Source organism: Phoxinus phoxinus (assembly GCF_949152265.1).
Source record: "Phoxinus phoxinus genome assembly, chromosome: 21".
NCBI classification, from domain to species: Eukaryota; Metazoa; Chordata; class Actinopteri; order Cypriniformes; family Leuciscidae; genus Phoxinus; species Phoxinus phoxinus.
The window spans coordinates 25,425,606-25,453,425 of NC_136896.1; the positions used below are offsets into that span (position 1 = coordinate 25,425,606).

The following is a 27,820-nucleotide window of genomic DNA, read 5'->3' on the forward strand; positions in this document are numbered from 1 at the left end:
CAACGTTTTTAATGTGTGACTTCGCCAAGTGCTTTTAGGCATGTCCTGACTTGTCACACGCTTTACCTGTAACCCGCTCTTGAGACCTGAGCTCAACCCCTCAGAGGAAACGTCTCGCAGTAGCATGCGATTACAGCTCTGTTGGCAGTTTAACTGAAGTCAATGACAGTCAGCAGCATTAGTCGAATCCTAAACTGACACAGGAAGCCTCACGCACGCCGTTTCCCTACAAGTCAAGTTATATAATCAGATTTTTTCCCTCTCGCCAGAACGCCTGTGTGTCAGAGAAGGATTAGGTCGGGATCAAAGAGCCACATACAGGATGTCACTTTTTTCAAATGAATTATTGAAGCATCTCTGGAGCTTTATGTAATATTACTTGTACATTTTATTTAGATGTTAAAATACCTGTGCAAATACCTACTTATTGATTGTAGATTTTATTTTGTAGATTTTTTGTTGCCCCAACATCAAGCATTTTTCATGGTCATGAGATATGACCATGAAAATGTATCAATTAATTAACAATTATAAAACCGTTTAATAAAAAATTATGCAGTTTTATGACCATATTAATTGGGTAATAGTAATACATGAATAAGTATGAATATGTCACACTGCGGACACCAGTGCCACTGGTTGAAATGTCATGTCAAATAGCCAATGCATTGGAAGATCACACTGAATTAGACAAATTTGATTGAATAAGAAAAAAACAATTACTTGATACCAAGTAAAATCAATAATTTATTCAACAAAATTCAATTTTTAAAAAATAAATTAATGAAATACATAAATAAACAAACAACCAACTTTAAAGATAATGGCCAGCAAGATCAAAGGCATTTAGACAGCAAGAACCAAATGAACCAGCCATTTGGTTTTCAGCAGCTACCATAGTTAACAACAATTTCGCCAATACCACTGAAAAAAAAACAAACAAAAAACAACAACAACAAAAACAATCATGGTATCTTATGCATGTGATCATCTATATTGCTTTGGTAAACTAAATAATATCTACACTATAATGACTAAACTATTATTTTTCTTCAAGTATGAACATTCCTCCTTTATTAGGCAGTTACATCGTTCGTCTGGTTTCGTTTAGGATACATCGGCACGGGCCGGGTGTGTTATCGTGCAAAAACTGTCTTTGCGAGTGTAGTAAATACTAACACATAAAGCCGCGGTACATTCTTTACCTGTGAAAACAGCCTGCAATATCCTCCCATGAAACATCTACATTAATAATTATTCATTATAGGACACAGCAAATCGTTTTAGCTTTCACAACTATGACAATCTTTGATGTGTAAATAAAGTTACAATCCACTACAGTACATATGTAACTTCTAGCACAACAATGGTGGAATTCATGTATTATATGTACTATATGCGAGTAGTGGTTATATTAGGCCTATTTATTTTTGTTAGATATGGTTTGCCCTGAACTAAGCCGTGTTTCTAAGCCCTTCTAAATATAAGTGAATGTGTAGTTTGTCAGTAAATATTAGCATTATGGTACGACACATGGAAGAGACATGGCCCGTTCACACCAAGGATGATAACTATGATGATAAAAATATATAGTTTTAAAATCATTGTAAATGTAAAAGAATAGGATACTCTATATAACTATAACGGAAACAGAAAAACAATGACTTTCACAAAGATTTTTTCCAGCTGATGAACCATAAAATTGACAGCCAATCAGAAACTATCCTGCCTTAGGGGCAGCTCATAAAGAATTAATTTTTGCTGTTAAAAACGTGAGACGCAGTGGACGTTAGTGGACTGATAAAAAGCGCAAGGTCTAGAAAACAGTTTTCTTCTTTTATCTTGAACCGCGCGTTTTTTGAATGCCGTCATGCGCGAGACGCTGCAAAAGACGTGAGATGCAACGGTTAAAGACGTCCGTCTAGCGTGTGTTTGTTGATGTGAACGGTAATATAGTTACTGTTATAGTTATTGTTCTTGGTGTGAACGGGCTGGTAGAGTGTAGCTCCTGTAAAACCTTTTCCAACAGGACAGAGCTGGGTCATTCATATTATGCAGTATGAAGTCTCCATCATATTTAATATTGGACCAAGTATTAAACTCATCATTAAAATAAACCCATTAGTTAGTTTTCTATAATCACAAAATCAATTAACACTTTATGCACTTTCATGTAATAAATTCTAAAATGAAAAAAATAAAATTTCAGTTGCTTATTCTTTTTTTAATCATAATGTTCACTGGGAAAGTTGTTTTAATTTGGAAATCAGTTTTAGGTTTTTGATGTTTCCTCATTATACCATCTAGTTAAGGCCCGTTCACACCATAGACAATAACTATAACAGAGATGTGGTCAAAATTGTTTGTAAAATTTTCGTCACACCACAACTATAAGGATAACGTCACAGAAAATCGTTGGAATTACTTTCACAATGATTTTGTCCAGCTGATGAATGATAAAAACATTAACAGCCAATCAGAATCCATCTTGCTTTAAAGATCTCGAGCATTTAAAGCAGCAGACGACAAAACTGCTGCGTGCGCTTATAATAAACAGTTTTTGTGTGTTGGTGTGATATAACACATCGGTACATATCGTTATAGTTATCTTTATAGTTATCGTTAACGGGCCTTTAATCTTTTGTAATTTCCGTTTCACATTGACATCATTATCAGATGTTCATCCAAAACATAGACCTCTATATAAACTGAATCAACAATAAATTGTAAATGTATTCAGCATTCTGCAACAATTTTTTTTTTTTTTTTAAACTCTTTTAAGTCGTGGCTTTAGCAAGCACTTATCATGACACTAAGTCGGACTCGGAGCCCTACCCAGCTCTACAGCGCCCCACAAATTTCCAATGGAAGACTATGGTAATAAATGAAACTGCAACGCGTGCTAATTTAGAGCCATTGGGGCAGATTTCAGGCTGCCCCACTTATTTTCAATATCAAAACAATATTAATCAGCTATGTGTATATTGATCTGCATCAGGTCAGTAACTATTTGGCATATCTGTTCTTCCTATGTGGAGTACTTTATCAAATTAAAGAAAGTATAAATCCTTTAGGTTAAACATGCTCATATGAATAGTCTTTAAATAGTTCTGTTGTGTTTGTTTTATGTTTGTTCAGAGAATAGACATCACTTTTGTAATATTCTAAAATATCATTCGGAGGCAATAAATGCTACATTAAGTTCTAACGTAACATTCTTTGCGTGTGTCACGTGTACTTAAAGCCTGTCAAATGACAAAAATTTGTATAAAAAAGAAAAAAGACGTTCAAAACTAACAGCCAATATCTCACTAAACGATTACTAACATTAAAATCCTGATAGGTTGGAAATAGTTTTGCGTTCTTTGCAAGCCACAATGCGCCTATCTCATATTTTTGTCAACATGACCTTTTTGGGGCTCCATATCATTTTGTATCTTTCCCGATTCTTGACATTTTGTAAATAATCAAGTTATAATTAATAATGAATCATTTTAAGTGCCTGAGTTTTACCAGAACATATATTTTTTTAAAAGACCAGCATATTCTCTTACAGAAATGCATCCATTTGTTTTGTTTTTGAAAAAGGAGTTCAAAATGTATTGCATAATAGGAATGACCCAGCTATTTCATTCCTGTCCCTGCTATTTACATAGGACTGAATTCTGTAAGCTCTTACAATCACAATGATCAAACTACATCCATTATATTACAATCTACAGCAAGCCCAAATATCAAGTGCTCAAAGTTTTTGGTCATAATCCAAATCACAGGCCTCCCACGTTACCCAAAATTTGCCTGAACACAGAATTGTACAATGCTAATTTTGTAAATCAATGTAAGTGCTCAGAATTAGTGGCATATTGAGCATTTTCCACTTAGATGACTTCATTTAACAGTGTTAATGCAAATATACAGTATATAGCACCTAAGTGAAAAAAGGAAATACAAGATAAAACAGATTCCCTAATCCTCTTAAGTGTTTTAAGATTCTTATGTGTGTCAGATCACTGCTGTGACACAAACATGTCCGACACAACAGCACGATTATTAAAACGAATATTACACCATAAGGAATAGGCTTACATCACCTTCACAGATTTGTTGGCCAGCATTGATTGGACATTGAGATTGTGCTTCAAACCGATTGCTCGTTTAGAGTGGCCTGCTTCATCTTAGCAAAATAGGAAAAGAAGGAACGTAAGAGCTTTGGAAATAAAACGAGCTTTAGAATGGTACAGACTCAAGCAACAGCAGGGGACGTGCTCCAGAAACACCAGCGTCGCCTCGAGTGATGTTTATTCAAAACCACATCCTCTTTCTCTCTCTCCTTCTTCACCCGCTGATAGTGATCTTCCTCCTTCAGATACCAGACCGGAGGCCAGCGGTGCTTCTCAAAATATTCCTGGTTTTCTGCTCACATTACAACACAAACCCAGAAAGATGTCAAGGGTGAATAATACACAACAAAGCTTAGGAAGCAGAAATGTGTCCTCTTAAAGGAACAGTTCACCTACAAATGTCATTTATTGCTTATTTACTTCAAGGGGAACTATTATGCCCTTTTATAAAGTTTTGATTTTGGTTTTAGGGTCTGATACAATAGGTTTGCATGTTTAATTGTTAAAACCCCCCTAAAAAAGTTGAAAATGTAAACAAACATAAAAGGTCCTATTTAAGTTGTATGCTGTCTGTAATGAACAAAAGGTAGAAGAACAACTTCACTGTCACTATGAACTGTAGTGAAAAAGAGCAACGTAAGCATTTTTCACAAAATCTCCTTTTGTGTACCATGGGAATAAAAAAAAACAGCATATGGATTTTAAACATTATTCATTTTTGGGTGAACTATCACTTTAAGAGGACTTAAGAGCTCTTAAAGACTCCTCATAGCTACTTCTATGTAATAAAGCAAAGTTAAATGTAATTACAGGTGCTTTAAATCATGCAGTTCCAATGATGATGCTTGCATCTGTTTGATAATAGTTCAGGAAATGTTTTTACCCAGCAATTTCGACTTTATCTCTTTGCGGTAATTGGCACATATCCTGTTGTAATGGGTGCAGATGTAGTGTAAACACCAGGCAGCGAGTTGATTAGCATTATGGAACTGTCATCAAAACAAAGAGAATAAAAAAACAAGACGTTAACATTGTTTGTATGATAAACAGTCGCACTGGTATTTAGTCTAAATATTGGAATACAGTATGATCACTGTAAACAAAGGCTGTCATCTTTATTCAAAAATGATATTTTGTATTTTACTATGAGTTCTTGCAGCTACTGTCAAAACTTTGAAGGTTATTGCACAATTTAAGGTAGGCTAAAAGGAAAATTAAATGGTGCCAACAGTGCATGGGCTTATGGTGACCTATAACAACTCTCATGTTTGCTCCGAGCCACGGTAATTAAAACTGCAATAGTTATATTGTAGCTTTGGATAAAAGTATCAGATAAATTATAGTAGTTACAGTTATACAGAATACCAGATATTTACAGATATATTTACTGCTGTAATTTGCACCTGTAAATCAAAGCTGATTTTATTGTAGAGACAAAGAATGTTTACATAAAACATGTTTCTGAATGCTGTTAAATAATGCCGATTAATCGTGACTCACTACAACTATCCTATGTGATATGTTTATTTAATGATCCACAGTACTAATATTTACATTTATCCATTTAGCCGACACTTTTTTTTATTTATTTATCCATTTCAATAACGAAGGACGGATTTACCTGAGCAAGCTCCAGATAGGTGAGTACCTCTCCATCAATATCCTGTCCATCTTTAGATGCTTTTAATAACTCGCTCACGGCGTATTGCTCTGAGGGGAGAAAATATCTGTTAAACAGAAGGCATATTTAGATGAGCTTTTCCCCAACGTCTAGTTTAAGCAAAGCAGCGTTATTTACACAAAATAATATTTCATGTGATGCTTTGCTACTCTTGCAGACTGTAAATAATCTGACAGCGCACAAAAAAAAGAAAATGTGTTTTCTCCGGGGCGGCGCGGGCTACGCAAAACCTGAGGTAAATATCTGCATCTGGAGTCACAGATAAATTTCAGCCTGTCACCACCACGTCATTAGATGACGTCTGCCAGACAGATTGTAGTGTGCCACACAAAGCTCTGCGGAGACATTCTCTTTTATTTGGCACCTTGACATCACTCGTTGCTAAGCAACACAGAACGAAAGGGCTGAAAGGCCTGTTTGCTTTGGATCCGCGGTGGTCAAATGGCTCTGTGCTTGAGGAATGCGTGTGGTGTTTTGTGTGTCATTTGGAGCATGTGGCGGGGCGTTGGCAGACGGCTTACCTGTCAGGGCGATGAGCCGTGGAAGGCACAGTCTGTTGGCCAGGGCGATTAGCTCCATTGGGTCCAGGTCTGCCATGGGCGACAGCTGACAGGTGTAGAGATACTCGAGCACTGCCTGCATACATACCCTGCTGGTGTTGGGGAATGAGACCTGGCAACACATACGAACGTACGTCATTATCATTTTTTTTTTAAATTCCATTTGGTGCCACTAAGTCAGCGTGAAATAGCGTTTACATCCCATTTACTACTGAAATATGACATTCTTGAGTGAAATAGGAAACTGGTGGAAAAAAATGTAGAACGAGACTTGATTAAATTGCGTGGGCATCTTTGTATGACAGGTGTTTGGAGAGCTTGAAAAATAAAAGGACTTGTGACATCTACCAAAGAGGAAAGTCAGTTAAAAGGCGGATCAAGTCATAAGTTGCACAAAAAAACCTGCAGTTGTTACCTACAATATTGTTTTCTGCTCGATCTAACCTACACTGAACAAAATTATAAACGCAACATTTGTTTTTGCCCCCATTTTTCATGAGCTGAACTCAAAGATCTAAGACTTGTTCTATGTACACAAAAGGCTTATTTCTCTCAAATATTGTTCACAAATCTGTCTAAACCTGTGTTAGTGAGCCCTTCTCCTTTGCCGAGATAATCCATCCACCTCACAGGTGTGGCATATCAATATGCTGATTAGACAGCATGATTATTGCACAGGTGTGCCTTAGGCTGGCCACAATAAAAGGCCACTCTAAAATGTGCAGTTTTATCACACAGCACAATTCCACAGATGTCACAAGTTTTGAGCAGTAAATTTACATGAACTGTAAATGTACATCAAGTTGTTACCAGATGAAGCACATTTTTTAGGTTCCTTGGTCAACATAATAATATGTATTATTTTATATATTAATATATATATTTATATACTACTATACATTGGTAAATATAATAATATTATTTTATATATATATTTATTTATTTTAATATATAATAACAAATTATAATTATAAATACATTTTATATATAACTAACTATTATGTATTTATTTATTTTGTAATATAGTGTGTTGCTGAGTTTATTTCAGTAAGTTATTGTAGTTTTTGGGGGATTAATAATTATGCTGAATATTTTTGATTTCATGTGGACTTTCACAGGATTTATGGGTGATTACAAAAGAAATGTAATACTCACACTAGAGATTTGAATTCGACCATTGAAGAAATATGCTTAATAGCACCAACAATTAAAAAGATAAAGAATTGTTTCAGAACAGAAACAATGTGTGTTTAACAGTCTCTGGTCAGCTGATTGGAAACAGGACTTTTCAGTCTTTAATCTGTATGAGACGGATGGTCGGCTCACCAGCAGCCCAGCATTACTAAGCACATTTGAGCAGAACACGCAGATAGATGCTGCTACGTAACCCATTACATAATACTCTTCAAGGGCAAGCGCAGTAGATTGCTGTGTTTCGCTGGGGTAGTCAACCACTCCAAAAGAGAGCGCAAGAAAAAGAGGCATGCTCTCTCGGATTTGAGCAAGCACTATAGATAGACTTATGTCTGAAAGTAGGACGCTGCCTAAAATATAGCTGTCCCAATTGTTACACTGGCATGAAATGTCAGAGCACTAAGGCAAATAAAAATGACTGGCCATCATGCATTAAGTCCCTTGTGCAAAAATTATCCATATTAGAAAACAGATCACTGTCTCTGAATGACGTCTGCTTTTCCTCCTCAGGGAGGAAACTCGGTTGTATTCCACCTTGGCTTTATTCCACATATTAAGGAGGAAACTAATGAACAGTCCCACAGATGAAAGCATCTATTTGGACAGTGGAAACATGATTAAGTGTGCATGTGGCGGCCGTGGAACCAGAAAAAAAGCATAATGTTTGCTTCAAACAGAAGGAAGTAGCCTACCTGTATCGATGGTGCATCTCAGCTCATTAATTATGAATTATGCATGTCAATGGCTAGGCAATTATAATTAATTATTAATTATTATGCTAACTATACTATAAGGTTATTATCATTAATAAAATACAAAGACTAAACCTAGACAAATATATGTAATCTAAAGTAACTCTATAAACACTATAAGTAAAATCTAAAGTAACTCTATAAACACTATAAGTAAAATCTAAAGTAACACTAAAAATGTGCACTAAAATATAGACAAGAACTCTACAAAACTCAAAATAGAGAAACTGAGTTCCAGATTAAAGGAAAACAGTTGTTTTCCAAAAAAAAAGAAAAAAAGAATGAACAATTACCATAGATAAACTTGAATTGAAAATCAATGCAAAACAAAATACAAATGAATGACATTTTTCAAAATGTAATAACCCTGCTATATTGTAAATGTCTTGTAAGACAAACATCATTCACTCCAAAGCTCATAAGAGCTGACAGATCATTCATCACCGCAAAAATAGATTTTCAAAGCGTCACTTAGAGATACCAGACCAGACTATTTGAGTTATTCAAGAATTTGATGCAGTTTGTTGACAAGCCAATGTCTGTAAAATGTGTCAGTGCGCATCTATTTGAGTATATATTCACATGTATATGTCTGAGCGGTGTGACCTTGTACCATCTGTTTATGAACTGGCAGACTCATTACTGCTTAAGGATAAAATAAAGATGTTCTGTAAACTTGTCAGTGCCCTAACTGGAGCTCATTAAACATTGTTTTCACACTCACCTCGTCATTTGCACTCTCCATGAAAGAGCCCCCAAATAAGGCAGCCATCCAGTCACAGCTTGAGATCAGCAGTGGTTTGTGGGCGTTAATGGTGCCATCATCCAAACTGAACACCACATCTGCAAAGACAGTCCAACACACCATGAGTAACTGCAAAGTAATCTTTTATAGCATCTTTGCTATTCCTATTTTATACCAATTAAACTAATGCTTTATCACATCAACAACAGATTTATCACATCAAAAACTGAAAGTAGTGACGCTATTAATAACTATGTTTTTTATGTATTACAGTAGTTTTTAAAACATGCTGCTTTTAATGAAATACTTTTCCAATAGGCAGCTGTATAGCATGACAAACTGCTACATCGCTCATAGCTTGAATGTAGTTATGATGTGTAGAATGGAGAATGTAGAATGTAGTGCTTTCTTATAACTGTAGTTACATGTACATTTATCCATTTTTTAAAGCAACAAAGTATATCATTCAGTTCATGCATTCACTGGGAATCAAAACCATGACCTTGAAGTTGCTAGCACTGTTTGAGCTACATACCTGTAGTTGAAATACTTTAAATTATGAAAAGCTTGTGGCTTGGTATTCTATTAAAAAGTAATTTCCTCAACACTACATTTCAGGAGTCTTGCAGATGTTGTAGCAGATGTAGCAGATGTTGAAATAATCATTTTCAAGTGAGACGTTTCTTTCTCATTTTATCAATGTAAGATAAATTAAACACATCTGGGTTCCTTAATACCTGTGAAATTATTCTTGGCGAGACACTCTTTGATTCGGTTTGCCTTTCTCACATGGAATGCTTTTGTGATCTCTTGATTCATGAAGCCCTCATTGTTCATGATATTCTCCACCATCATCCTAAGATCAAACACTTCTAGGATCTCTGCAATCTGGGCGATCTTCATCAGGTCCTTCTCCTTTTCATCCAGCTCACCAGTGTAGAGGAAGCGTAGGACGGCACTGAATGGTCCATTGTGGATGGAATGATCCATCTTCACAACAGTCATAAGAGCCGGCGTACCCGTGACTGGGTTGATCACGTTCTCCTTGTGGATGCTGTAGAAAGCCTTGCTCCAAGAGGCCAGGGACAGCCTGGTGCGCCGGTGCATCCCACTGAAACTCATCACCTTGAGGGTACCATCACTCTTGGATGCCCGGAGCGAGCAAGGCGAAAGGTTTGGGAGAACAGTGACGTCCTCTTCTGTGTCCAGGCTTAGTGTGCGCATCAGTTGATCCCGCCTGTGACGCTCTGTTAGCACCAAGCACTGGGACTCATCTGAGAAATCCATTTGAAAGAGGTCGAAGAATTTGGACGATGAGGTAGACAGGTAGATCCTGTGGGCAAACAAGTGGACGTGTTCCTGAATGATGAACATAACATCAGCGCACAGGGGGCTTTCAAGAAGTTGCTTCGGGCCATCCCGGTTTTTGGCTGGGCACTCTGGGATCTTAATAAGTGGTGGAGGTGCTTTGGGTGGCAAAAATGGTGCCTGCAGAAGTGGCTTCTGGACCTTCCTCAGGTGGGATTTCCAGAATTGTAGGTGACGTCTGGAGATGAGGGCTGCTCGGATTGCATTATCAAAGATATCCTTGATACCAAACTGGTCGAAAACACTTGTCTCGTAGTATGGGATGCCAAGCTCTTTGGCTACCTCCCTTCCACTCTCTGGAGGCAAAATATCTCCAGGTTTAATAGGCCTGTGAGAGACAAATAAATACAGTCAGTTCTCGCATTAACAAGACTGGTTAAAACTGGTTAAAGCGTATGCAACTTCCTGAGGGGAATTTTCATAGGAATTGCAAAGGAATAGTTGTGAATTGCAAAGGAACAGGGACAGGGGCTTTAGTTACCAGTACCTTGATAATGGTCGCCTAGCTCGATTGACTGCCTCCAGGTCAGCATAGCGCAAGTCCAGCTGGCAACCGACCAAGATGACGGGAGTGCGTGGACAGAAGTGCTTGATCTCGAGGTACCACATGGTTTTAACATGATGTAGGGAGTTGGGATTGGCGATGGAAAAACAGAGCACCACTACGTCAGACCTTCGAAAGTGAAAGGTAAAAAGGAAATCAGGTAATTTTCCAATGAAAACTTGTCTGTGCAACAACACAGGACAAGACACCACGTAACACGCATGCTAACAGGATTTTAAGCCAAGAGTGTCGTATGTGACAGGTGCCAAGCGGTATCCGTAGAAACATCACAGTCCTTCAGTGTTCGGTGGACATGCAGAACCTGCAATATTAATGCCAGCCTGACATTGACTCATTGACAGCACGCAAAAAGATTGCCTTTAGTTTAGACACACCGGATGCCCAAGACTACAAACTACTTTGGCAATGCTTTTTTTTGGCTGCATTTGTGAGGACTAGAACAAACATGGTCAACAAAACAGACAAAACAAAAGCACAAAGAGGATGACATGCAGACATTCTGGCTCACTGCTGGCATACCTTCCTGAAGCAAGATTAGTACAAAGTCTATCCTGGGGAGGGGAGCAACACCCGTCACCACACAAGTAGGTGAATAATGTACAATCAACCGTTTGCCATCGTCCACAAAAGGAATCGTGCATTTCTTGCTGACTGGGCAAGCAAAGGTCTCAGCTACCACACCACACACTTGGCAATGCAGAGAATTATGGAGATGCTAGCAGGCTTGACGACTTACAGTGTCTCTCTTATGTTTCACAGGCTTGCATAAAGACCATAGGAGCCCTACAAACAAAAAGAGGCACAGAACAATGCTACATAATAATTTGCCTTTGTAGTCAATGACAGTTCAGGGAAATCTGTCTGAAGGAGAACAACATTACTTCCACAATCTTTAATGACAAGTCCAAAGATACAGTAACCCAGAGTCTGATATCAAGCAGCTGGCCCTATCTAGACGTGAGGTTAAAGATATCTGAACACTTTAAAATGGCACCGCATGGTCCCAATAATTGCTAGGCTAAAGACTATCCTGCCGGCAGTAATTGTTTGCTGACATCTCGGGTCGAAATGAGACTCTTGGCAGATCACCCTAGTGCTCTAGAGACAAGCCTTTTCTGATGTTAAGCCAAAATCAATGCACTTCTGGTAAAACATGTAGCACTTATTTGGACTTCGTAATGTCTTGGAGGGCCAGCATGGATGCAGTTTGCCCTTTCAGTAACTCAACAATAACTCCCTCAACCTGAATAAATGAGAGTAAACCAGCCTATAAGTAGTGGTTATCCTTATTAACCATACATCAATCCAGGGAGTAAAATCCTCAAAATATCATTAATTAGCAATAAAACTAAACATACTACAGTAACAGAAGGAGTCATTTGTAAAATTGCTACATCCATGCAAAAGAGTATTTGTCTCCCTTAGGTGAACTCATGTAGACTGATTGTAGTAAAGGTTGTATTTTTCCACTGTCAACAATGTCAGCTAATCACCCAGATTTATGACTTCTCTTTCGCTGAGAAGTTTCTTCTCGTTTCTCACAAATGAACCAGTCACTCAGAAAGAGATATGTAAGTATATACGGTGTGACTGAAAATGTTTAAGTAATTGATATGTTGCAATTGTGGTGTTCTACGATGAGGAAGAACTTGATATTCAGGAGCGTTTGTTAGGCCACTTCAAGTGGAGCTGTTGTATAATTTATATGAATATTTGACTGCAGGGAGAAAAATGTGTCTCTTCCAATCAGATTTTGGGATCAGAACTATCCATTCTATAATAATTCTTTTAGATTAACATACAATGATAGTTCACTCATTTACTCACTCTCATATTGTTCCAAACCTTTCTTCTGTGGAACGTTAAAAAGGATATTTTGAGAAATGCATCAGTTTTTTCCAATGTCTATACAATGTTTGGTTGCCAACATTATTCAAATATCTTCTTTTGTGCTCCACAGAAGAAAGAAAGCCATACAGATTTGCAATGTCATGGGGTTTAGTAAATGATGGCAGAATTTTCATTTTTGGTTGAGCCATCCCTTGAAATGTTACATAATGTGAGATTTATCATTTTTCATGAATAAATCATATCTTTTGGTCTGCGTCCATAAAAATACAAAATGAGATGATGCAGCATTCATGTTTTTTTCCCATTATATAATATTATTGATACTGTGATATAAGCATTTATTCATGCTGCCCTCCCCTACTATTATCCTGTGCTCATAAAGCAGGACACACATTTCTCATGCTTCTATTTGGTAGTTACAGACAGGACATGGGGATTCTGAGAGGTGTAGGACTTTAGAATCTGGTTCCTAAATTATGGGCTACTGCTAAAGACAACAGAGTACACCACTAACACATTGAAGCCCTGAGTAGTGAACATCTAGAGGTCATTCTTTAAGTCAGAGCCAAGCTTTATGACTCCAGACCTCAGTGTCTTGGTGTTATTTTAGGATGCAATAAAGCAAGGGAAGACTAAAAATATAATTCCATTGAACGTGACTGGGAACAAGTAAGGGAGCAAGCCATGCTCTCCAGCCACAAGTCAGGTGTGTTTGATTGAAGTAGTTTAGTGTGTCTGGATTGAGATTAGTTTAGCGCTAAATCATGTCATACTCTTTCTCTTGTAGGGTAAATATACAGACAACCTTTCTTTGGATTTGTGAAGTCTCTCTTCAGACTGTCAGAGGGAAAAATCGGGTCATACTCATCCTGTTGAACACCATCTGTTAAACAACTCCAAAAGGACATAAGAACTGAACACTCCAGGAATATAATTTCTCTGAAACGGATTATTGGACTGCGTCTCATTCCCCTGTCTAGCTGGTTTGAATCAGTATATCATGAACATGAATTTGGGTGCTAACAATCCACTAATCACTGGGACACTGATGACAAGGTCACTCAATAAAATGTCAATGGTATTTATCAAAAACATCATTGTATAACAAGGCACGAGCTCCAGGTATTATTTTCCAGCAACTTAAAGGAAATATAGTGATCAGATGATGCCCTTTTTTAAGGGTGCATTCTGGGATTTTATGGGGAGCGAACTTTAGAGGAAATTACTTTGATTCCCTCAGTACGGAATTGAACAAGACAGTGGATTAACACACACCCGGTAGTCTAATATTGTTAGTTAAGATGTTTCTGCCGTCTCTAAATAAAAATGTAATTTCTTTAAAAAAAAATCTTGCTGAATAATAAGTGAGGTTCGACATGAATATAGGCTAACTAGAGGTCGACCGATAGTGGATTTTACCGATAACGATAGCTAGGTTGGGCCATACTTGCCGATAACCGATTAATGAACCGATAGTTTTTAAAATTGATACTGGATAAAAACAAACATAACACTCCAAGTAAAACAGTGCTGAACTTTATTATAAAAATAAAAAAACTGTATTGAACCATGAAAACATGCTAAATGAAATAAATATATAAATGTGAATAAATATTTAAGTCAATAAAAGACATTCATTCAAACTGAAACAAAAAGTAATACTCTAAATAACAAATAAAACCAGTTACATTCAAAATGTAACTATTTAACTGTTATTTTCAAGCCAACTTAATTAATAAAAAAGGAACAAAATTTGTATTAAAGTGAAGATGAAAAAAATAAATAACCGAAATCGAATGCTTTTCTGATTCGTTTATGTTTCTGTCGGCTGTATGAACATATCAGTTTGCTTACGTCTCTAGCTTTAAATATGCAACTTCTCTGCATATTTAATGCATAAAAGTGACCAGCTGGATATGAACTAATGCAAATAGAGGTAACAATTGTGACATTAAACATTCGGGTCGGACTTACGTTTATGTTTGTCAGTGTTTTAACCGCTTGAGGTACTACTAATGTTAGCGTCCTCTCAGCCTCGAAGGCAAACAAACATACTGTTGTGCTGTTCTTTCTCTACTAATGCAGCATTTAGTCAACAAATTAATCACTTTATAATGATATGACAAAATGTACTGTACATACATTTGAGCTGTCGGTGCTTTAAACGCGCATCTGATGTCAGCGCCATACTGCGAAATACGGGGGGGTCCGGGGGGGCTCGACCCCCCCGATTAACCCACGAGACCCCCTGAAAGACTCAAAAGCAAAATTTGAAGGGGGTCTCAAATTTTGTCTAAAATAAAACAAAACATTTTATTGTCACTAATGGTCACTAAAATGTTTTTAAGCTCACCATGTCCAGTATTCAGAATTCAAAACATTTATTCACAATCAAAAATATGTTCTATTTTTTGCCAAGCGGAGCAAGCCAGTCCTGTGCACGTATGCAAATTAGCCATATGCGCCAAATAGAAGAAGAACGTTGAGAAAACATACTAAAAATGGCTAGCAAGCGAAAGCTTAACCAAAGTGTATCACTCACCCACTTTGGGTTCACAAACTTCACATTCAAAAAGGTGGCACTCAGAGATGAAGGCCCACTCGATTAATTGAAGCCGAGTGCTTCAAAGACGAAGCAGGTGCTGAGGTAACTTTAGCGGCTAGTTCTGGTAGCAAAAGTTGTGTTGCTAGCTGTCACGTATTAGCCGGGACGTCCCGTATATTAGGATTAATATATTCGTCCCGTTTAATTGACTGCAATGATCTAAGTAACCACAGACTGATACAGCAGCAACACGACACATGAGAATTATCATGACACCGCCATCATACAATCACAGCCTACTCGCGCGCATCAGACCATAAGGAATAACAAACTCTAAACTGAGAATTAATCATTATTTTGTGACAAAACAGAATCCTCTGCTGTCTGGTCGCTCCCGGTTCGATCCGGACTCGCGCTATAACGGCAAATCCCTTTACAATCACTGTCCAGTTTTTATTTTGGCAAATCAGTTTTGGCGAATTCAAACAACGTGATAATTGTTCATGAGTCCAACATCCATCCAGCCACGCAAAAAAAAAACAAAAAAAAATACATTGAATCTACCTGAGGGAATAATATGCTGATGTGATTTGCTGCTCGGGAAACATTTCTGAATATTATTAATGTTGAAAAAAAAAAAAAATGATGATGATGAATAGAAAGTTCTGGAAACCAGGACGAAAACCAGTATTCGAACCAAGGCATCTTTTGTCTATTAACTTAACCCTTGAGTGTTTTCAATTTGTAATATAACTGTTCATATCTGTTCTGTTACAGTTTGTTTCTGTTACAGACATTTGTACAATTATATGAAAAAAAAGAGAAAAGATTAATGATAAATTATAAACTGTAAAAACTAAACTTTTCTCTTTGTAACATCTTTTTTCAGGGTTGAATGTAATCATAATGTAACATTATTGAAAAAAATTAAAATAAATTCAAAGCAATAAATTGTCCATGTTATCCCCATAAATTCAATTTAGAAATTAGGGTCTTTTCTAAAGTGAATTTTACATAAAAAAAGCTGTTTTTGTATAAACATTTTTTTTAAATGTATTTATATAAATGTAAAATATTTAATTAATCCTCCAAAAACTGCATACATGTGAAGTAAAAACATTAATAAACAGAGTAAAATTACATTTGTTTAAATAAAAACTATTATTTTGTTACACAATTACATTTTGTTGCACATGTCTGCATTGTAATGCACAACTTTGCCTCTTCTTGTTATAAAACAACATGCATCCAAACAACTTTAGCCAATGCAACCTCCTACGTCAGTGATGCTTTAGGAATACTATAGCATATCGGATTATCAAAAATTGTTACGTGTGTGTGTGTGTGTTGTCGTCATGTAGGCTATATACTGATTGTCTTGGCTTGCATGCATCCATGAAATATTGTAATGTTATAGGCCTACTGCATAGAGAGACAATTTTGATCGGTATTGCGCAACAATCGGGAGATGGGGACCCCCCCGAATATTGATGGATAATTCGCACACTGGTCAGCGCTCTCCACGCAGCATGTGCTCTCAGTGATCGCAGAATCACGTGTCGAAATGAACAACACGAGGCACGAGTTTTTATTACACCTCTAGAGGCCGCTCTTGTACTGCATCATGCCAGCAGACCCTTCTCAGCTCTTTCACTGTGTAATGAATGACAGCGCGCGCTTCTCAGCCGCTCCAGCAATGGACGCAACCAGGAAAAACTATCGGTATATATTTTTGCCGATAACGATAGTTCCACCAGTCAACAATCGGTGCCGATTAATCGGCAAAACCGATGAATCGGTCGACCTCTAAGGCTAACACCAACAATACCTTTCAGTAAAAGCTGGCCAGATATCAGTAATATTACCTAAATGTGTTTGTTTTATTAACAGTAAAAAAAAAAAAAAAGACCCTGAAACAAATAGCAATAATAAGAAAATGAATGCTGCATGCTAAATACGTCTCTGAACATAACATAATTGATGCTAATTATGTTACCACCACTATACCAAAATGAGAACATTCTATGTTTATTCAGTTCTGAAAATGCCATAAAAAGAAAGCATGAGAAGCAGTGCGCGTGTGATGAATGCAAAGAAACACCTCATTAAACAAGTGCTTGACACAAAATGGCCATGAGTTAACATAACAGTGCTCAGCTGTCATGTTCGGCACACATTCAGTTGCAAATAGCTCAGTGTCTGATGTCAGAGCGAATGATGAAAGCATCTGATGGCAAGATGCTTCCTGTCTTTCTGTTCAGTAAAGTGGTGGCACTTGTGAACTGAAGATGCAATTAACATTTTTCTCTGGTAATTTGTTGAAATATTAACTAGAGAGCACTGTGACATTTTCTCATGCATACCCTCATATTTATGTTTTTAGTTTGATATGAGACACTGATTGCCATAATAAATTTAGTTTAACAAGGAATTAAAAAGATAGTTCACCCAAAAATGAAACTTGTGTCATCATTCACATATTCTTTCATGTTCTTTCATACCTACAGTATATGACTATATTTTTTCTGAGGAACACATAAGAAGATGTTTAGCTATGTTCACGCTGCTCTATTCTATACAATTAAAATGAATGGTGAACAACAAAAAACATCTAAAAAAGTATCACAAAAATCCATAAAAGTTGTGAGCTGAGGGTGTCAGAACTGAAAATGTGTATGTTGCATTCATAAGGGATAGTTCACCCAAAAAATAAAATTCTGTCATCAATTACTCACCCTCATGATCTTTTGTTCATCTTCGGAACACAAATGAAGATATTTTTGGTGAAATTTTAAAACAAATTTTCGGACGACACTATCGTTTTAAACAATGAACAGATTGAATTTAGGCTTTTATTCAAATATAAACATTCATCAACTCGTGTTACGCAGCACATTTAAGCTTCCGCAAGAACCAATGAGGTTTGTTCTTGTGTGCGTCAAGCAGGTTCGGTTGAGCTTCTGTTTTTGTTCGCCGATCAATGATTATATGTGATTAAAATACTAAATACTGTTCATCAAGGGATCGTGTCTCTTCAGAAAATTTGGACTAAACCGCTCAATTCATATGGATTCGTTTTACGATCTCTTGAACTTTATAAAGTGGTAGTTGCTTAGCTGTCAATGAAAGGACAGAAATCTCTCAGATTTAATTCAAAGTATCTTCATTTGTGTTCCGAAGATGAATGAAAGTCTTACGGGTTTGGAACAACATGAGGGTGAGTAAATTATGATAGAATTTTCATTTTTGGGTGTACCATCCCTATTAAATTCGGCAACCTACGTGTTCCACAGAAATATTATTATATGTTGTATTATTATATGTTATTTCATAAATATTATATAACAGTAAACTCTTTATAAATCCTTACAACTATAGCAACAGATGACTATTATATAATAGTCACGGGTTATGATCTTTATCATAACCCGTGGCACGGTTGATCTTTGGTTTGCCAATAAGCGGAAAGGGCCGTTTCATATCGTTACAATTTTTATATTTTTTTTCTGCTTTCAGGATCTAAAAAACAAACAAATAAATGTACACGGACCAACACAGACCAAGAAGCATTACCTTTGAATATACTTACATATTTTAAACTAGAATATTTGAATGTTGATTATCCTGCATTTTGTTCATTTTAGCTTAGCTTAGCTTTAATTTTTGGGTGAACAACTCTTTTAAGCTAGCCCCACTATTACACAGGAAGTGCAAATCAAACAGAATGTATTTGTACCTCCCGTAGGCGAAGCGTCTGTCTTTGTGATGGTCTCCAAAGGTATCCCATAGCCGGAGGGACACACTTACGTCATCCACAACATCTCTGGAACGCTCTAAGACCTACAAGGAGTCATAGCGTTAATTCGGCTTTTAAAGTAGCACCCCTGCCCCGGAGCAAAGAAGACCACAGGCGTATTTGATCTTTTTCTGTAATCTGTTTCCCTTCTGCCAGCTGAAATTGAAATGATTCCTGACAGAAGCAAATCTGGGGATCATGTGTTCATTATCTCCAGCCATGGGCCTGACGTAATGCAATGATAATGGCAAGGTAAATTAAATTGCGGAAAGATTTACCTCTTGACAGACTCTGTACTGGTCGATGGCCCAGACGGTGGGTACATGGGTGGCCAGCAGTTGGTATTGGGTCAGGGTAGTGTTGCAGGCCCGGGCACAAATAAGGCGAGTCTTCCCCACGGCATTGTCTCCTACAACAACACACTTGATGGTCTCTACGTTGGGTCTTTCGTAGTCCATACTTAACTTTAGCACCCTATGACAAGAGGAATTATTGTAGGCTACAACAATAACGACGCACATTCATACTGGTATTTCATTTCAGAAAGCAGAAGCCGCAGAGAGCGTTGACCTTGCTGTGGGTCAATGAAACCTCAATATAATACAGGACTTCTTGTTTTCGCATTCCTAAAATAGTTGCCCACATTATATCCACTTTTCCTGCGGAGTGGGACAAAACACAACCCACATGACTTTCTTGACAGATGCAGTGTGCATGACTGCAAATATAAAGTTTTATTTTTTTATTTTAAATGTAAAGTCTACATTTTTGCTAGCAATATAAGAGTGTGTTTAATGACAGATCTGGTAATTATCGGCTGTTAACTCTTTGGCAGGTGCATCTAATCATTAAATAATAACATTAACAGTAAAGATAATCCATGTGGTATTGTTATACAATTATTGAAAGTAAAAAGATTTCTCATGTCTAACCTCCAAAGGAAAAAACACACACATCTGATTACATAATACAATATTAAATTACTGATGTGGCCTTTAATAAATCCAATTAGTGCTGATACATGATGCGGCATAACCTCCTATTTTCACCTTCACACCGTCAATACATCTTCCACTGGATCCTTTGTTAAAGGTGAAGTGTAAAAAAGCATTCTCTGAAAAATCATAACTGAGACTTTCATTCCTATACCTCAAAAAATGTCTCAACAGTGATGTCAATCAGCATATATCAGCTATCTGTAAAACTTGTGCATTGAAAATTGGATTAAGGCATGTGTATTCATATTCAGCATGATGACAAAACATCCATGCATGCACCTCTGTGCTACTTCTAACTACCACAGTGTTATCCACTCATCTTTCATGGTGAAATCTCTACAGTACGAAGACAGTCATTGGCAATTTTTTTTCAGGGATTGTGGGAATTTAACAAATAATGAGGTTTTAGGTAGAATCAGTTCTGAGCAAAAAAAAAAAAAAAAAAAAAAAAAAAAAAAAATCCAACCCACTAAAATTGCTGCTTTAAATGTTTTATTAAAACCAAAGTGGTACCAAGGTGCACTGCATTTTTCCAACCACTTCCAATTACAGATGAAGAACGCCAAGTTGAATCGAGTAGAAATGGACAAGTAGCCTAAATGGATAGTAAGAAACAAACTCATGATTTTTATTTAAAGCACATAAATCCCTGGAGTGACTATTGCATTCAAGTTTGAACTTCTAGAACATTACAATGTAAGGTAACACTTTATTTTAAGGTGATGTATTTATTTACACTTTACTACCTGTACTTAGCTACTATAGTAATAACAGTAAATTATGCATAATTAATTACAAGTAACTAACCCTAAACCAAACCCTAACTCTAGTAAGTACATGTAGTAAATTATTAGTACTCAGTGCGTATTTAAGTAAGTACAATGTAATCACCTTAAAATAAAGTGTAACCGAATGTAAACATACAACAACATTAGTGCACACAGTGAAACGTGCACGCATGCAGGTGCCCGTATAAGGTGTTATTCATATTTCATCTGACCCTTAAAAATGATTACCCCAAGTTGACATTTTATTATTATTAATGTGAAAAATAAGTTTAGATTTAGATGCTACCACACAAAGCACATTTTTTTTCATTTATTTATTTATTTTTCGTTTATAGATGAAACATTTTCATAGCTGAAAATGCAAACAGTAGGCTAATGTATGAACTTCCAAAGCATTAGTTATGTTGTGCATTTTTACCATAGCTGTATGGAGAATATGCTACTGACACATATTGTCCACGAAATGTAATTTTGGGAAATAATTCCATAACCAATAAAAAATCTACGTATAGCCTAGCTAGCATATATAAAAACATAAACAATACATCGTTGTCTCTATTTAAGAAGTTGATCAACTGTCCTAGAAGGTGGATGATGAAACACGAGGACACCACCCTGCAAACAAAAGCCATCACACGCTGGACACAAGCATACGTACCGTGTCTTTGTGATGTGAGTGTTTATTGTTGTCAGAAGTCAAGAATTCTGAATAGAGTGACTGCAGCTTGCTGATGTTATGAAAGAACAATCGCTCGTCGCTAGCTGGGGAAATGCTGCAAAACCATCTCCTAACCGCCACTACGTCCCCGTTTGAGCGCAAAAAAAGTTAATTCCTATATACTTGCAAGCGTATAGGCTGGTAAATACGCGGGGGTATTGTGTCCTTCCCGGTCGCGAGGCTCTTTGAGAGAATCATCATCTGTCGCGAGTCAGATGCGGCTTCCATTGTGACGTCAGGGAGCCGGTGCTATTAATAGCGCGCGCGTACGATTTCATTCAGGAAAACAAGGTGCCTCATATATGTGCTGTGAGCCAAACAAGAGCATCAGACAACGTCTCGGAAGCTCATTTTTCACTGAAACTCAAAGCAAAACGTGTTCATTTAATATAAGAATCGTCTTAAAAGTGTTCAAATGGAATTGCTTATTGCTACACTTAGACTTGACATATGACTGCAAAGTGCCAGTCACTGTCACTGGTAGCCATTTAAGTCTCTCTATAACAAGGCATTATGCTGTAAATCTCCACAGGATATTACATTTATTCTGAATTTATTTTACAAGCACAGTCATGACACACACACACACACACACACACACACACACACACACACACACACACACACACACACACACACACACACACACACACACACACACACACACTCACACACACACACTCACACACACACACTCACACACACACACACACACACACACACACACACACACACACACACACACACACACACACACACACACACACACACACACACACACACACACACACACACACACACACACACACACACACACACACACACACACACACACACACACACACACACACACACACACACACACACTGATTAGATGCTAAATGACAGAAGGGTCTGTTGTCTGTCATTTTAATCCAAATAAGTAGATTACTATGGCAATTCATACAACCTACTTAATCTGACTTCTTCACCACGGACATTTTAAACTTCAAGTTGTTTAAAATAATAACTACAGTATCTCGAGGTAATTTGAATTAAAGACAATGTTGTCTTTTGAGCGTAGGATCTATTTCTCAGCAGCATATACCTGACACGACTCCCATGTTGCTCTGCAGAAATGAAGCTTTATTCACGGCCGGGAGATCACTGGCCAAACCAAACCAAGTGAGTCTCCAGAATAGAAAGATACATGTACATTTAAATCATGCAGTTGAGTAAAAATCAATGTAACTCGACTCTTTCTTCACTGTGATTTGTTCTGGTGATTGGTTTGTAATGATCGAAGCTAACTTTCTACTGTGTTAAGCACTTTTTGGGTAAGTATGGTCTTTGACCTGATCATCCTTAGTCTGCATTTCTCTGTCGAAAACACCTATTACATCAAATATTTCTATCACACCATCGACTCATTTCCAATATTATCTTCTGCATGTATAGAGGATGAGCGAAAACCCGAATGGCCGATTAGTTCAGTTTCATAACACCATATACCCAGTGTACGTCAAAATAGCCTGGACCTGTGAATCTAGTAAAAGAACAGACTGTCCTAATTCTAGCAATTTCCTCTGTCTTTTTACTTCCTCGGAAAAAACACAACTCAAATTATGAATGAAACCAGGGCGACGGAGCCAGACCCACATCAAGAGATACTTCAGGGCCTGTCTCATGCCTATAAGCCCAGAGGATGTTTTTGAATCATGCATGAAGTGTGTGATGTAGATTTATTTATAACTGCTTGGAGCCTGATCCCTTGGTTTACTGGAGGCAGTAACTGAATGAAGGCAAAGTTGAGTGGGACACATCCTGTAAACAGGATTATTCAGCTTCAGTATTGGGATGTCTTAGGCAGCCTGCTTGTCAAGTAGGTGATATCATGTGGTGCATAACATATACGTGAACATTTCCAGTGTTTAATATGTAATCCTTCAAATAATTCATGTATAAATACATTTTATGACCCAGTTGTCAGACTCATTTGACATGTTGTGTAACTAATGAGCGTCAGTTCGCCAGTTTGTTGACAGTTCTAAAAATGCACAATTTTTTTTCCCCATTCCATAATCAATAAGGCATCACAAATTAAGCACCATGCATTTCCTCAATAATCCGCCGTCTCATTATGATTGCAGATACCAAAATTATGATAATATATTTTGTGCTTCATAGGGCAAAAATTAATATTACATTTGGATTTGCTACGTGATACGGGCCTTTTTCCAGATCCTGATCCTGTGGTTAATCAAGAAAACCAAGAGTAGTGATGTGGGAATCCTTTTAATCTACTAAAGCCGTTGATGTGCAGAGAGTTGGCAGGTGAGTGTGCTAATCAGCCTGTAGCCAGTGGCACTGTTAGATGTCTGGGTTTATAGCTTCAGGAAGAAGGATCATTTTGGAAAATAATTGCTCCATGTCTGGTACTAATGTACACTCAAGTTAGAGGCGTCCAAAATGCCATCACTAGTGAAAATGCTTCTGGCATACATTGTTTTCTAATGTAATGCATTGTTTGTATTATTTATTTATATAATAAGCCATTTAAATGCACATTGAAATTGAACTGGAAAATGTAGGCTACATGAATATAACATGTTTTTAGTATTTGGGAGGTCCAACTTTTGCTTCAATGACAGAATGGACTCCACAAGTTTGTGTTAAAACCATTGCCCAAATGTTACAAATGTATGTATATTTGTATTCTTATTAATAATATATATATTTGTGTTGTAATATAATGGTTACTGAGTTTATTTCAGTAAGTTATTGTAGTTTTTTTTTTTTTTATCATTTTTGGAAGAAAAAAATTAAACAGTTCAAATGTAAATAGCATTTGCATTTTGCAGATGTGGATTTCATGCATATACAATATACAAAAAAGATGTATATCTTTTTTTTTCATATTTTCATTTACACGCATTTATAGACATTTATGTAACATTTTATTTTATTTCATTTCATTTTACTTTATTTTATTTTTATTTTACTTTTTTTTTTCTTCGGATTTTTATTTTATTATATTTTATTGTTTTATTTTGATAAATAACTACTGAATTCCCATGTTGGAGAAAGAAAAAAAAGTCATTATCTTATTCATATTAGTGGTTTGTAATTAATGCCCTCAGACTGCCGACATCCTCATGATTATTCATTATATTTGGTTAGAAATGCACAGATTGCTTGCGGCTGCCCCCCAAATATCTAATGTTTAATAAATTTGTGCGTTTCATCAGAACATCAAAACAGATCCTGGCTGAAACTGAATTCAACCAAATGAATTGAAAAACAGAATTAACTGTTTTTAGAGAGACTCTTTTATCCATACTGCAACCAGGCTCTGAACTGCAATGATCAATCTCAAACAGATGGCAAACGCCAAGCCATGTTTCATTGTGCCCCTGCAAAATCTGTCCAGAGACATGTTACATAAGGCTGATGTGCAAGTAGCCGCATTTACAAACCTCCCTAGATTTATCCTATTCACACTCCACGCAATCCCATCTGGATACTGGACGCATAATTCCTTGACCGAGGCCGTGGCCAACGGTAGCCACGTGTCCAAAGACAGGCGTTTACTGGCAGCCTAAGGTAAGACGAACACATCACAAAGTTTATTCACAAATAACATTTAATTTAATTTGTATGTGATTAAAGTTTGATTATGGCATAATGCATGTCTATACAAGCGCATAATGACAATTGCTTGAAATTTGCAATACAAGATGTTTTGGAGATTTTAGACAATCTGCTCTTTTTTTAGACTGATATATCTTGTTCATGAAAATCTTGTCAAAAGAACTTCAGGATATTGTGTGGATATATATGTTTCTATTCTGTCTACTCTGTAATATTCACTGTTATTCACATTTGGGACCCCTGGGGTCACATGAAGGTAGTGCAGGTCATAGATGGATTGAGATATTTTAATATCATGATTTTTTCATCACACACTTTATATTATAATTATTTATATTGTAAATGTACATTTAATTGCACATCATATATAGTGTTGGGGTTTCACAGACTGGTGGCCAATCTTTTTCCATCAGAGTCAAAGAGAGTGTCAAGGTTGAATCAGGAAAGCATTAGCACAGCTGTACATAACATTTTGCAATCCACAAATTGGGTTCAAATTGTTGGTGAGCGAGACGCTGGCTCATCTAAGACAGCAAGTCGTTGTGGTGTATTGTGAGCTGATGGTATATAGAGTAATGTCGGGATACCGCACATCCAACAGGAGTAACTGTCAATGCAAGAGGAAGCTGTCTGAAAGGGATGTCCAGGTAACCCGGATTGTATCCAAAAAACATAAAACCACAGCTGCCCAACTCACTGCAGAATTAAATGAGCACCTCGACTCTCCTGCTTCCACCAAAACTGTTTGTCGGAGTCAATACTCATGGTTGGGCAGCTATAGCCAAACCTTTGGTAACTCATGCCAATGCGAATAATATGAAACATTGTTCTCTGATGAGTCCACCTGCACTGTCTTTCCCACATCCGTGGGAGTTACAGTGTGGAGAGGCTGAACACTTGGACCGTTGCGTGCCCAAAGTGAAGCACAGGGGTGGATCAGGGATGGTTTGGGTTGCAATTTCATGGCATTCCCTTCTGTGCTTGATGGGTGAATCACTACTCAACCATCCTGGAGGACCATGTGACCCAATAAACAGTCACCATCAAAATATTTTTGAGCCGCTTTGGGGTATTTTGGAGGAGCAAGTCAAAACGTTTATGTCCACCAGCATCACATAGTGACCTGGCTGTTCTGGAGGATGAATGGCTCAAAATACATTCTGGCCACTGTGAATGACTTGTATTTGACATTCCCAAGATGAATTGATGCTGTATTGGCTGCAAAAGGAGGCCCTACACCATACGAATATAAATGATTGTGGTCTAAAACCTGGTGTTTCAATTTTATTGTCCAAGCCCTGTGTGTATATGTCAGGGTGCCGGTCTGCTCAGCTCACGGTTTACATACACTCCTTTCATCTGAATAGTTTGACTCAGTGCAACTTAAAACCATCATTAAACAAATGAACAAATGTAAATCTCTCTCTCTCTCTCTCTCTCTCTCTCTCTCTCAGGGTTATACTTATAGATCAATGGTCGTAAGGGGTTTTGAATGTTACAATAGGGTTCTCCTGGAAAAAAGGTTGGGACCCAGACAACATCATGTCGGCCCATCTGGTACATCTGGTACATGTGGATTCAACGCGCACTGGATCTGGGTGGGTCCCAACCATTTTTCCAGGAGACCCCTATTCTAACATTAAAAAACCCCTACGACCCTCAATAGCAGACACACATTTAATTTACGGACAGGGATTACAAAATCAAGTTTTTAATAAATGCAGAAACATAAAATAATAACATTAACAATGACGGACAGATTTTAAATGAGCAAGTGTGTTGGTTGGGTGACTTACAATAATGTTATAATATCTAATGTTAGGCTACTGTGTTCAAATAAAGTTTTATAAAATTTACAACATTTTTAAGAAACCGAGTATGAGTCAAAATGGTAAATAATTATAGGTAATTTATCAGCTTCATGGAATTTTCTAGATGCCTTATTATCCAAACGGTTTAGAACGGTTTTTAGAAACAAAATCCATAGACTAAATGAAAATGTAAATCGACCCTCTGACAGTAGATGGCACTTATGGAACAGCAGAAATAGAGATGTTTCCCCGGTAACGGCTGTACACAAAGCAACACTGAACTTATAAACACAGAGGTAAGATGAAAAGAAAATGCCATCGACATTTTTCTCAAGGCAGCCAGTTCCCTTCATAGCCTACATTCATATTCATTCATACTTTAATTAATTTCCCTCAGCACCAGCATGTAAAACCTCTCACTTATTTTCGCCATGTTTCCACACAAAACAAAACTCAGGCATGATTTCTTTTAAATCCTGGTAACATAATCAAATAGCAACGGTTTTAATTATGATAAGAATATTAAATTGTAATACTAACCGTCGGGAATTGTATTGTGGTTTATCGTGAAACCGGTAACGTCCGCTTCATCCCTAACGTTACTTAACCCTCAAACTGTTCAAGTCATGTCGGAAAGGTCGTAAATTTACGAGTTGAACACACATGAAGGCCACCACAATGTCGTTACGAGCGAGAA

At 37.1% G+C, this 27,820-nt stretch overlaps 1 protein-coding gene across 2 annotated transcripts; it reads right to left on the bottom strand.

The window, feature by feature from the left end:
* Nucleotides 1–2,751: 2,751 nt before the first annotated feature.
* Nucleotides 2,752–27,747, bottom strand: rhobtb1 (Rho related BTB domain containing 1). 2 transcript variants are annotated; one of them, XM_079596479.1, is made up of 10 exons: nucleotides 27,664–27,747; nucleotides 19,457–19,652; nucleotides 19,119–19,222; nucleotides 10,909–11,094; nucleotides 9,791–10,749; nucleotides 9,033–9,151; nucleotides 6,324–6,474; nucleotides 5,743–5,831; nucleotides 5,005–5,110; nucleotides 2,752–4,413 (listed from the first exon to the last, which is right to left on the bottom strand). In XM_079596479.1, the coding sequence occupies exons 2-10, from the start codon at nucleotides 19,634–19,636 to the stop codon at nucleotides 4,244–4,246; spliced, it is 2,064 nt and encodes a 687-aa protein (XP_079452605.1). In that variant the 5' UTR covers nucleotides 19,637–19,652; nucleotides 27,664–27,747; the 3' UTR covers nucleotides 2,752–4,243. The 2 variants fall into 2 exon arrangements, with proteins under 2 accessions (XP_079452605.1, XP_079452604.1); XM_079596478.1 differs by lacking the exon at nucleotides 27,664–27,747 and adding an exon at nucleotides 21,623–21,890.
* Between the last annotated feature and the right edge of the window lie 73 nt (nucleotides 27,748–27,820).

What these genes read in the sequence shown, in the direction of transcription:
- rhobtb1 (XM_079596479.1), bottom strand. Translation starts at nt 19,636, where the DNA reads ATGGACTACGAAAGACCCAACGTAGAGACCATCAAGTGTGTTGTTGTA. An exon ending in CCTATCTGGAGCTTGCTCAG is followed by an intron (nt 5,111 to 5,742) that starts GTAAATCCGTCC and finishes TTTTGATGACAG; the next exon opens with TTCCATAATGCTAATCAACT. An exon ending in GATAAAGTCGAAATTGCTGG is followed by an intron (nt 4,414 to 5,004) that starts GTAAAAACATTT and finishes TAATGTGAGCAG; the next exon opens with AAAACCAGGAATATTTTGAG.